The following is a 12947-nucleotide window of genomic DNA, read 5'->3' on the forward strand; positions in this document are numbered from 1 at the left end:
GTTTTATATTCAGTCTTTCATTTTAGTTTCAGTTTTGCTAGAGTTAGTTGGGGGCATGTCCCAGCATCTCTAGTCAGTTAGAGGCTTTTATTCATACATTGTTTTTGTCACTCCCCAAGGTTACCCACTTGACGTAACACGAGACCTAGTATCACGAGTGACCCCAAGCTAACCTTGAGTTGACATATCATAAGCATATTAGATCAACACCTTTAAAAGCCTAAACCTAAGAATGACAATCTTTTACTGGTGATGAAAACATAGAAGGTACAAGTGAACAAGCTCAGTTCTTGAGAAATCTGAAAGAGTTTCTGAAAGATGGAATTGAAAAAAGTCATTCAAGCAGACTATTCTATGCGTAAAATTCTTTTTGGATAGGTTTAAGTTGTGTTGTTTCAGCACAATTTTACCACAAATAAGCTCCACAATTTAGTACATGACACTTCAAAATAAAAATGCAGTTTTCAGCACATTCACATTTTCAGAGCACATTCAAAAAATTCTACAGATTTTGGCAAGCACTCTAAAAACTTCACAATAATAATCTGTACAATACAGCATAATCTGCACAAAAATAATTTGCACAATGCTCACATCTGCATTGAGCAGGCAAAGAAAGTCACCAACTGAACCTCCAACGTAAATTGTACTAAACTATAGTAACTCATGGAAGGTCTTTGGTTTAACCCTCCATATCACCATCAATAGGAAAATGAAGAAGAAGAGCAAAAAAAAGAGTCGCAATAGAAAAATAAACAAAGTGGCAACAGAGAAAGGAAATAGAGTTGCAAGAGAAACATAAAGAAGAAGAAGAAACACTCAAAACATAGAATTAGCGACACCAACCTTGCTCAGCCCCTTGAACAGAAGTAGGTTCACTTGGTGAAGGAATGGACAATGCTGCCAGTATGTTAGGATCAATTAATCCCGCATGCTTGAGTTGTGCAATTACATCTGCAATAACTTCTTGTCGCACAGTTTTCTTTTGTTCCTCCATTTGTTTCTCCATTTTTTGCATCATTTCTTGCATTTGCTGCATTCCATCAGTTGTTGCATTTAAAGTTGATTCTGAATTGCCAACTTTTTTTTCAAAGTAGTCTTTGTAACTCCTACTCCATATAGTCTTAGGCGTCCCGGATGTTCAGGACCCATGACGGTTGAAAATGCATCAACATACTAGTCATTTGTGCTCATTTGTTTTTCAATTTCCTCCATTTCAGCCTACAAAAGCATATCCAACAAACACAATCTTATAAATTAAAATTTAAAATAAATAACTTATCTCAATTTAAAAATTGAAAATAGACAGTACTCATACAATTTTACTAGTAGTATTTTCATTCGAAGCCTTGTACAAACGCCGGGTTTTCTTGTTCTTGTAACCACAAAGAGATCCTTAGATGATACTGTCTCCTTTTCTTTCTCCTAGTCATATTGCAATGTGTATCAGAAATTGTTTAAATGTCATGTTAATACTAGACAGTAAATAAGAGAACACACCAGCTTATTACGGACTAAAGCGAAACTCTTTTTGCCAGCAGTGTGTGGATTCATCAGCTTTTTTCGATTCTTAGTATTTGTTTCAGACATTTTCTACAAAGAAGTGAATCAATAATGTTAATCGAAAGAATATTAGTGCTATATAGTGTACTAGACGAGGTCATTTTCTCAATATTTCTTTTTCAACAAGTCCAACTGAATAAAAAGAGTGAGTAGACAGATTTGGAAGACTGCAACAATTTTCAAACTCACAACATGAGCGAATCAATAATGTGTCTTGTAAACAAGTTGTTTTAATTGTGACTTCCACACCAATGAAGAAAGAAGCTGTAACATATTACAACATAAAAGAGAAAGTAAAAGAAAAAATAAAGCAGAAGCAGCAACGATATCACAAAAGAGACCACGAAATGAGTAAGCTGAAAATTTGATATTCTAAACTACATTTTTACCTTGAATTTTTCAGACTTCCAATATTTGAGGAGCTCTCTAAATTGACATTCTGGAATATGACCAGGCCTGTTTTCCATTCGAACTTCATCATTATCATATGGATCGTAATAAGTCATTTTCAAATCACTTCTATGTCTTCTCCAAGCTTCTCGAATTGTTACCATAGTCCAATTGTACGCAGGTTCAGGAATAATGTATTTCTCCTATAATTTTGTGTCATTCGCTTAGCCAATAGAAGTAAAATACTTTTACAAATAATTTAATATTGTAAACTACAAACCTTGGTATAATCCCATAAATCTTGTTTAGTGTCCATGCTCCTCCAATCTAATATATCAAATGGGCAAAGAGTCGCATTTCTAGCCAATGTTCCTAGGAAGCTGCTTAATTCTATGACAACATCATCAGTAGGACCAACAGGCTGATTTTCCCTATTAAGTAGGATCAATTTACGCTCTTTTCGGGCATGTACATTATGCATTTGAGTTCTACCTCTTTTATTTTGAGTGGAAACGTCTTCAGCTATAAGAAAATGCAAGAAATATAATTAGAAATCATGGATACATTTAATAAGTTTCTAAGCTTATATGCTACCTTGTTCTTCAGGTTGATCATCTGTTTGAGGAGTGACATAATTCATTTGCACTTGATCCACAGAAGGCAGCTCCTCGACAGGCTGATCCTCGACAGGCTGCTCCTCGACAGGCTGCACCTCTACAGATTGTCTATTTGCTTCAGATTGTGGTGCTATTGGTTGTTGCACTTCAAGTAATTTAAGCAAATGTCCTTTCTCGCACTCTATAGCTTGAACAATTTCATTTGTTGTCAATAACCGCCGTTTCTTATTTGCCAAGAATGATAACGATCCTGGTTTAGCGAATGTCTTATTTTTTGGTTTTTTGTTTTTTTTTTAAGGTTCTTGTTGACTCATGACTATTCAAACCTGTGTAAAAATAGGACTACAGAAGTTATAGAAGTTGTACTATTCACCAAGGTCTTACCAATAACATTTTTTATCTGTAAAATTTGAAACCAAATATTTAACTCTATTTAATAATCATATCAATTTTATGAAACAAAGAGCTGAAAACAAAATGTACCCTTAAGTAGCAGCAGTAGCAACAACATATTATCAAGAGCTTAGAAGAAAATAAATATAAAACTAGTTTGAACTAGTTTGAAATCCAACTTTTGAAAGTCTGCTACTTAATGACCTCAATGGGATTTCAAAGAAATGACAGAAGATGTAAAGAAGTATTAGCAAAGAAATATTCAAAGAATCATAATAAAGAGATAAGAACCTGGTGTTTTGGACCTTAATAAAGAGATAAGAACCTGGTGCTTTGCTGGTATACTGTGATGTTGAAGATTGCTCAGAGAAACTGCAGAAAGAAGAATAATAAAAATGAATAAGAGAGAAAAAAGACTTAGCAAAAGTACTAATCCCAAAACAAGAAATGAAGGACCACAAAGAAAGATTTCATAACATATCCAACAATTTTTAGCACATGTGCATTATTGAAGTTGCAGTAATTTAGAGATAACTTGAAAATGAAACACATTAATAGAAACAAAAAGAAGAGATAGCAAGTCCAATCATTCATAATTTATATGATGCAACTCAAAAGGATATTCATTACTTACAACAACAAAAAAAACAAGAAGAGCATGTATTTGAACAAGTTCACAAGATCTTTTGTCAATCATCAGCTTCCATCCAATCCCAATCAGTATCATCAAAGTCATCCTCCTCTTCCGATGTTTCCATTGCTACATCTTGTGAATGTTGTGCAATGGAAGGAACATCGATGATATCAACAGGGAGATCTTCTCTCGACCATCTAACATCTACATCAAGTAATCTTTCTGATGAACCAATATCATCATTAGGCTCTCTCCAAAATGTTTCTTCAATATTAGGACAACTCTCTTCCTCCAAATCATACAAATCCACTGGGACTTTGTCTTGCATAATAAACATTTTTCTCAATTGGGTCTTCCACATAAAAAACTTGATGCACTTGAGATGCTAGTACAAAAGGATCATCTGTACTACTTTTTTTTTTTGAAGTATACCCGAGTCAATCCATATTCATCGACTTCATTATGAAACCAATCACATTTAAAAAGTACAACACTAAAGCAACCCCAATTATCAATCTCAATGATATCCTGAATAATTCCATAATAGATAACCATTCCATCGACGGGATTTTGGTCCCTAGCACTAGCAAAACTATCTGTTGTTGCTGACAAAGTCACTCCATTATTTTGAGTTTTGCAAGGGGCATCCCGTGTCTTCGTATGAAATTGATATCCATTAATGAAATATCTAGTATATCTTTTTGCCACAAAGTTAGGCCCTTTAGCTAGCCATCTTATATGATTGGACACTTCAATATTTTTAACTTTGTTCCTAAACCAATCACCAAATTCTCTACTATGGACCCGTGCTTTTACCCATGCATTTCCTCTAGTACGATTATCAATTAAACTCTTATGTTCCCTGTAAGCATGTAATGTAATTTCATCAATGTGTATTTATAAATGAAATGAAATCTGAAATACATTATCATAACATCTAAATGATGTTTAAAAACAAACTACTATTTTATCTTACTTGATGAATGTCTCTACTTGTTCATCTCCGGTATTGAACAAAGTATATCGATGTGCTTCAAACCACTCATGTTGCTCCATGATAATAGATTTGCCTTTCCTTATATTCTCACTTCCGATTGGATGACCTGTCTTAGGAAATAAAGGTGAAACATCACCTTCCTCTGTTTGAATGTCCTCATCATCCTCCGTTTGATACCTACTTAATCTTGTCTTCACCGTATTAGGTAGGTGTATCGAACAGAAGTTCAAACAATCTACAGCTGAAAAACCTTCTACTATTGATCCTTCTGGATTTTTTCGATTACGAACAAGCTCCTTGAAATTACACATAGTTCTTTCAGTAGAATACATCAAACGCAAATGAGTTGGGCCTCCAAGCTTAATTTCATCTACTAGATGGATAGGCAAATGTGTCATTATATCAAAAAAAGACGGAGGAAAAATCTTTTCAAGCTCGCATTCAATATCTATGTTTTCTGTTTTCATCTTATCAAGATCGCTTCTTCTTATAACCTTGCTACATATGGCTCTAAAAAAATTCCCCAACCTAATCAAGACCATAGATACATTCTTGGGTAACACTTTTCTGACTGCAACCTGGAGCAAGTAATGCATTATGAAATGAGCATCATGACTTTTGTATCCTGATACTTTCATCTCTTCAATTTGAACATGACTTGATATATTAGAGGCACACCCTTTTGGTAATTTGGCATCTTTTAAGACGGTGCAAAATAACTTTTTCTCTGATGGTTTCATAGAGAAACAAGCTTTAGCTAGATGGATATTTCCAGTAGCACAATCTTTTACAGGTTGAAGCTCTTTACATATCCCCATTTCATACAAGTCATAGCGAGAATTTATATGATCTTTGGACTTTCCAAGTATATCCAATAAAGTCCCAAGTAAACTGTCACAAATATTCTTCTCTATGTGCATCACGTCAAGATTGTGCCTCAATTTGTTGGTTGCCCAATACGGCAACTCAAAAAATATGGATTTGTTTTTCCATGGACCATCATTCTTTCGTTTTCTTTTCTTGTTGTTCTTTCCAAAAACATTATTGAATTCACGAAGCTCTTCAAGAATTTGTACCCCTGATAATGGAGTAGGTGCAACTTTATGCTCCTCTTTACCATTAAATGATTTTTATCTCTTCTAAATGGATGATCGGAAGGTAAAAATGCCCGATGACCCAAGTAACACATCTTACGACTATGTTTGAGATATTGGGAACAAGTATTATGATTACAAGTGGGGCATGCCCATCTCCCCTTGGTGCTCCATCCAGAAAGCATTGCTAGAGCTGGAAAATCACTAATTGTCCACAATAAAGCTGCACGCATTTGAAATGTTTGATTAGTTACAACATCATATGTTTCAAGTCCGACTTCCCATAGTTCCTTCAACTCCGCAATCAGTGGTTGCAAGTATACATCTATATCATTTCCTGGAGATGATGGACCTGGAATAATCATTGACAACATAATATTCTCTGACTTCATGCAACTCCATGGTGATAAATTATAGTTCATTAACATAACTGGCCATGTGCTATGGGAAATGCTCATAGTTCTGAATGGATTGAAACCATCACTTGAAAGACCCAATCTAACATTACGAGCATCATTAGCAAATTCAGGATGCAAGGAATCGAAATCCTTCCAAGCTTCACCATCTGCAGGATGTCTTAAATTTCCATCTTTAGGTTGTTCAGTATCATGCCATCTCATAGCTACAGATGTTTCAGAACACATGAATATCCTCTGAAGCCTAGGCTTTAAAGGAAAGTACCTTAAAACCTTCACTGGGATTTTAGTGACCTTATTAGTTAAGTCATTACGAACATTCTTCCATCTTGAAGCTCCACACACAGAGCAATTATCTAACTTAGCATTGTCATTCCAAAATAACATGCAATCGTTAGTGCAAGCATGGATTTTCTCATAATGAAGACCCAAATCTTTTATGACCTTTTTTGCCTTGTAAAAAGACTCGGGTATCTGAGCAAGTGGAAATGCCTCTCTTATCAAGTCCAACAAATCTGAAAAGGCCACATCAGTCAACTTGTGAATGCATTTGAACAAGTATAACCGGATGGTAAAACTCAACTTAGAAAAATTCTTACACCCCGGATACAACTCTTCTTTCCTTTCCTCCACTAATTTAGAAAATCTCTTTGCATATTTAGATGGTCCCTCTCTCACTCCTTCATGCCTCTGGTCATCTTCTACATTTCTAAAAGTATTATGAAGTAGTCTGTCAATATCATCATTCATGTTGGAAGTTTCTTCATCATTGGTTGGATGTGGCGTATTTCTTGAGGAAAATCCTTCTCCATGAAAAACCCATTTGGTATATCCATGAACAAATCCATGACAAAGTAAGTGACCCTCTACCATATCTCGACAATGCCAATTACGATTAAAGCACTTCTTACAAGGACATAATATTTCATTTCCTTGGGAAGCTCGTTCAAATGCTTTATCAAGAAAATCATTAACTCCATGAATATATTCATTGGTGGATCTTCGGAGATTCATCCAACTTTTATCTCCAAAATCCATTGAATATATATATCTTACATGACATGTGCAAATCATCAAAGCCAATAAATTCATGAGTACAAGAAATATCAAGAGAACTTAACCTTTCAAAGTTTTAGATTAATCGAATCTCAAACCTCCGCATCAATTCAACACCAAACAATGGCAGTATTAATAGTAGAATCCAAAAAATATTGATAAGTTAAGTTATTACCAGCTTCTACCATTTAAGAAACTTTATACAAATGAATGAAAAAAAATCAGAAGAAAAACTAATTATAGAAAAAAGTATTCCAATATTCAGTGTACACCTTAACATTTTTGTAATTCTAATTACCTTCCTATGCTTGGCTACTAAGATACAATAATAGTAGACCAAATACTTCAAATTGTGTATTATTTTTTTGGCCAAATGTCTAATGTTTGTTGTATAAGCTAAACTTTTTTATATGATTCTCTTTAGAGTTTAGACTGTTAAAGAAATCGGACAGTTGACGATTGCACCAATACATACACACTGTTAATTAGAAGAGTTTCACCTATCCTATGCATGCTACTCTCACAATCAAAAATTGCAACAGAATCATAAATAAATAGTGTAATCAGAATCTTCATTTACATAGCTGCCCCTGAAATGGATATTAGCATCAAAAGGTAGAGGGAATAAACTCAAACGCATACAAGAAGTAAATTCAGTGAAATTCTCTTAGACTCTAGCATGAAAATTCTTCCTGAAATTTTCAAATCTGATCAGTCCAGCATATTCAGTTTATTGTATAGAAAAAGATGACAAGTATCTTAGACTTCTTTTTACCTGAAATATGTCCTGTGCGTGATTTTTAGGGGAAAAAGTCAACTACAAATCTAAATTTCTCTCATAAAACTAAAATTCACTCTTCCTGTGCGTGATTTTAGGGGAAAAAGTCAACTACAAATCGAAATTTCTCTCATAAAACAAAAATTCACTCTCTCAAAGACTTTTGCTTGAGAGTTCTCAAATCTCCACCAAACACGAAATACAAACTATAACCCTAGATTATATGGCAGACCTAGATTAGAACAAATAACATAGATTTAAGACAAACCCATATATTATTCTTTACGATTTTTCAAAAATCATTCAATGGGGACTTAGAAATCATTAACTAGCAGAGAAAACATAAAATTTACTCACCTTTACATCCAAGAATTTGTTGTCGAAAGACCAGTGGAGCTTCAACTAAAGTAAAAGATATCAATGCCCAAGAAATTTGCTATCGAAAGACCAACGAGCTTCACCAGAGAGATTTCTTCACCAAGAACTTCGCTGTTGTTTTCTTCACCAAGAATTTCGCTGAGATTTTGTAGAACAGAACAACATTAGGGAAAAAGTGTGCTTTAATTTGGTTGAAAAAGGGTTTTATGGGAAAGGCCTTTTTTCTTTTAGATTTTTTTAATGACATAAAAACAATTGGCGCTTTGCAAAATTAGTGGAGGGAAATATATATTTTTGGGGAGGGAAATATATTTTAGGGATAAAAATCAGAACCACAATATTTTTCCTAAAATAACTGTTGCCATAGAGTCATCTATTGCAACGATTCTAAAATCGGTAGCCATAGAAACTCTATAGGGACGGTTATAGGGATGATGCCACGGTTCATTTTAACAATTGTTCTATTAAATCCAATGATATATTGCAACAGTTATAACCGTTGTAATAGGCAATCTATTGCTACGATTGTGTAACCGTTGCTACATAAGCGTTGCAGTAAGTCAAATTTCTAGTAGTGCCCCAACCCTAAGCCTTATGAAACTCTAAGAAGCCCTAAACCCTAAGAAACGCTAAACACTAAAAACCTTTAAAACCCTAAAACTAAAAATCTCGAAAACAAATCTTAAAAACCCTAAAAAAATTCCTTAATCTAAAACCCCAAGTCCTAAGCCCTTAGAGCTCATATATCGTAGAAACAATAATGATCCTAAAAAAACTTTAACAATCCAAAATTGAAAAAAAACTCTTGACCGATTTTTTTATAGAAAAACTTAAGTTCTAAACCCTAACCTAAAAACCCTTAACCAAATACCTAAACTCTTCTTAATCATGTTCAGATTATATCATTGTTCAATATGCTCTATTCAATTATATATATTTGTTCAGCTTTATCATGTCATGCATGCTCAGAATCATTCAACTACTGATACATAGTCTACGCTACATCTTCTCTTGATGTAGGTTCAGGTCCTTAGCATTCAGATCAAGCGGAGATCGGTTCCCTATTCGTATTCAGCAATATCGGTGGTGAGTCCTCGTTTTTCGAGGATAATTTACATGTTTTATATTTTCAGTCTTTCATTTTAGTTTCAGTTTTGCTAGAGTTAGCTGGGGGAATGTCCCAGCATCTCTAGTCAGTAAGATGCTTTTATTCATACATTATTTTTGTCACTCCCCGAGGTTACCCACTTGACGTAACACGAGACCTAGGATCACGAGTGACCCCAAGCTAACCTTGAGTTGACATATCATAAGCATATTAGATCAACACCTTTAAAATCCTAAACCTAAGAAATCTGAAATCCCTAAGAAACCCTACCCCAAGAAACACTAAATCCTAAACCTTAGGGAAACCCCAAGACTTATGAAACACCATCAAACCCTAAAGCCTAAAAACACCTTTAAAAACACTAAACCTAAAAACACCCTTAAAATCCCTAACCCCTAGAAACGCTAAATTTAAAATCCTAAGGCGTAAACCCAAAGAAACCCTAAGCCGTAAGAACCCCTAAACAGTAAAAAATCATAACAATCAAGAAAACCCATTTTAAAATCCGAAACCTTAAAGAACTCTGAACCTAAAAAATTCAATAAAAACATAAGCCCTAAACCTTAAAAACCCTAAAAAACTTTTGAAGCCCTAAACTTTTAAAAACCCAAAACCCTATAAATCCCCTAAGATCTAAGAACCCCTTAATCGTTAAAAAATCATAGAAATCCTAAACACCTTCAAACCGTAATTCTAAAAATTCCTCTAAACTTAATAAAACACTAGAAAATCTTAAGCCCAAAACCCTTAAAAAAACCAAACCCTAAGAAATCCTAAACGCTAAATAATATACCCTTAGAAACTCTAAATCAATAACTCTAAATCATAGGGCTAAACCTTAAACGCAAAACCATATGGAATCCTAAGAAACCCTAAACCCTAAAATCCCTTTAAACACCTACAACTATAATACCCGGAAAAAAAAACTCCTTTAAAACCATAAGCCCTAGAAAAAACCTTAAACTTAAAATCCTATGCCCTATATTAGGCCTACGTAACCCTAAATCTTAAGAAATCCAAATTCTTAAAAATACCTAAGAAACCCTAAAACATTTAAAAACCTTAATCATAAAAAAAAACCATAAACTCTAGAAAACTCTTAACCCAAAATCCGATGCCCTAAATCCTAAACCAAGAAACCCTAAGAAACTCTAAATCTTAAACCCTAAAACCTATGATCCTAAACCCTAAATCCTAAAAAATCACTAAGAAAACCTAAACCCCTAAAAATCAATAAGAAAACCTAAACCCTAAAAAACCTTAAAAAAAAACTTTAAAACCCCTAAACCTAAAGAACCATAAATCCCAAACTCTAAACCTTGAACCCTAAACCCTTCAATATCATAATCCCAAAACCCAAAAAAGCACTAAGAAACCCAAAACCCTAAAAAACAACAAAGAAAAACTTAAAAAACAATAAAACCTAGAAAACCTCTAAAAAATCTTAAACCTAACAAACCTAAACCCTAAACCATAGAAAAACCCTAAACCTAAACACTCCCTACACCCTAAATGACCCAAAAAAAACCTAGGAAACCTTAAATGTTAGACTCAAACCCTAAGAAACCCAAACGCTAAACCTTAGGGATAAACCCCCAACCCTAAGCCTTATGAAACTATAAGAAGCCCTAAATCCTAAGAAAAGCTAAACACTTAAAATCTTTAAAACCTAAACACTCAACCCTAAATGACCCAAAAAAACCTAGGACGCCTTAAATGTTAAACCCAAATCCTAAGAAACTTAAACCCTAAACCTTAGGGATAAACCCCCAACCCAAAGCCTTATGAAACTCTAAGAAGCCCTAAACCCTAAGAAACGCTAAACACTAAAAACCTTTAAAACCCTAAAATTAAAAATGCCGAAAACAAATCTTAAAAACCCTAAAAAAATTCCTTAATCTAAAACCCCAAATCCTAAGCCCTTAGAGCTCATATATCGTAGAAACGATAATGATCCTAAAAAAACTTTAACATTGTTTTTGTCCCAGCTGGGGGAATGTCCCAGCATCTCTAGTCAGTTAGAGGCTTTTATTCATACATTGTTTTTGTCACTCCTCGAGGTTACCCACTTGACGTAACACGAGACCTAGGATCACGAGTGACCCCAAGCTAACCTTGAGTTGACATATCATAAGAATATTAGATCAACACCTTTAAAAGCCTAAACCTAAGAAATCTGAAATCCCTAAGAAACCCTACCCCAAGAAACACTAAATCCTAAACCTTAGGGAAACCCCAAGACTTATGAAACAATATCAAACCCTAAAGCCTAAAAACACCTTTAAAAACACTAAACCTAAAAACACCCTTAAAATCCCTAACCCCTAAAAACGCTAAATTTAAAATCCTAAGGCCTAAACCCAAAGAAACCCTAAGCCGTAAGAACCCCTAAGCAGTAAAAAATCATAACAATCAAGAAAACCCCTTTTAAAATCCGAAACCTTAAAGAACTCTGAACCTAAAAAATTCAACAAAAACTTAAGCCCTAAACCTTAAAAACCCTTGAATAAAAACTTAGACCTTATACCCAAAGAATCCCTAAACCCTTCCGCCTAAATCTTAGGACTAAACCCTAAGAAACCCTAAACTTTAAGAAATAAAAAAAACCCTAAAAAACTTTTGAAGCCCTAAACATTTTAAAACCCAAAACCCTATAAATCCCCTAAGATCTAAGAACCCCTTAATCGTTAAAAACTCATAGAAATCCTAAACACCTTCAAACCCTAAATCTAAAAATTCCTCTAAACTTAATAAAACACTAGAAAATCTTAAGCCCAAAACCCTTAAAAAAACCAAACCCTAAGAAATCCTAAACGCTAAATAATATACCCTTAGAAACTCTAAATCCTTAACTCTAAATCATAGGGCTAAAACTTAAACCCCAAACCATATGGAATCCTAAGAAACCCTAAACCCTAAAATCCATTTAAACACCTACAATTATAATAGTCGGGAAAAAAAAACTCCTTTAAAACCATAAGCCCTAGAAAAAACCCTAAACTTAAAATCCTATGCCCTATATTAGGCCTACGTAACCCTAAATATTAAGAAATCCAAATTCTTAAAAATACCAAAGAAACCCTAAAACATTTAAAAACCTTAATCATAAAAAAAAACCATAAACTCTAAAAAACTCTTAACCTAAAATCCGAAGACCTTAATTTTAAACCAAGAAACCCTAAGAAACTCTAAATCTTAAACCCTAATACCCTAAAACCTATGATCCTAAACCCTAAATCCTAAAAAATCACTAAGAAAACCTAAACCCCTAAAAATCACTAAGAAAACCTAAACCCTAAAAAACCTAAAAAAAAAACTTTAAAACCCCTAAACCTAAAGAACCATAAATCCCAAACTCTAAACCTTGAACCCTAAACCCTTAAATATCATAAGCCCAAAATCCAAACCCAAAAAATCTTAAACCTAACAAACCTATATCCTAAACCATAGAAAAACCCTAAACCTAAACACTAAACCCTACACCCTAAATGACCCAAAAAAAACCTAGGAGACCTTAAATGTT

General features: G+C 34.0%; 1 protein-coding gene and 1 pseudogene across 1 annotated transcript; both read right to left on the reverse strand.

Annotated features, from left to right (window-relative positions):
- Window positions 1-243: 243 nt before the first annotated feature.
- LOC125813538 (uncharacterized) lies at window positions 244-1590 on the reverse strand (annotated as a pseudogene).
- Window positions 1591-3652: 2062 nt separating this feature from the next.
- LOC125813539 (uncharacterized) lies at window positions 3653-7142 on the reverse strand. Its single transcript, XM_049493024.1, has 4 exons — window positions 5828-7142; window positions 4574-5672; window positions 4030-4459; window positions 3653-3949 (listed from the first exon to the last, which is right to left on the reverse strand). The coding sequence occupies exons 1-4, from the start codon at window positions 7140-7142 to the stop codon at window positions 3653-3655; spliced, it is 3141 nt and encodes a 1046-aa protein (XP_049348981.1).
- Window positions 7143-12947: the final 5805 nt, after the last annotated feature.

This window comes from Solanum verrucosum, unplaced genomic scaffold, assembly GCF_900185275.1.
Source record: "Solanum verrucosum unplaced genomic scaffold, falcon-dt-bn FXZP01000134.1, whole genome shotgun sequence".
Classification (NCBI taxonomy): domain Eukaryota; kingdom Viridiplantae; phylum Streptophyta; class Magnoliopsida; order Solanales; family Solanaceae; genus Solanum; species Solanum verrucosum.

Coding starts and splice junctions, on each gene's coding strand:
- LOC125813539 (XM_049493024.1), bottom strand. CDS start 7,142: ATGGATTTTGGAGATAAAAGTTGGATGAATCTCCGAAGATCCACCAAT. Junction 5,673..5,827: donor GAGATGGGCATGCCCCACTT/GTAATCATAATA, acceptor CTCCATTATCAG/GGGTACAAATTCTTGAAGAG. Junction 3,950..4,029: donor ATGAATATGGATTGACTCGG/GTATACTTCAAA, acceptor TTTATGTGGAAG/ACCCAATTGAGAAAAATGTT.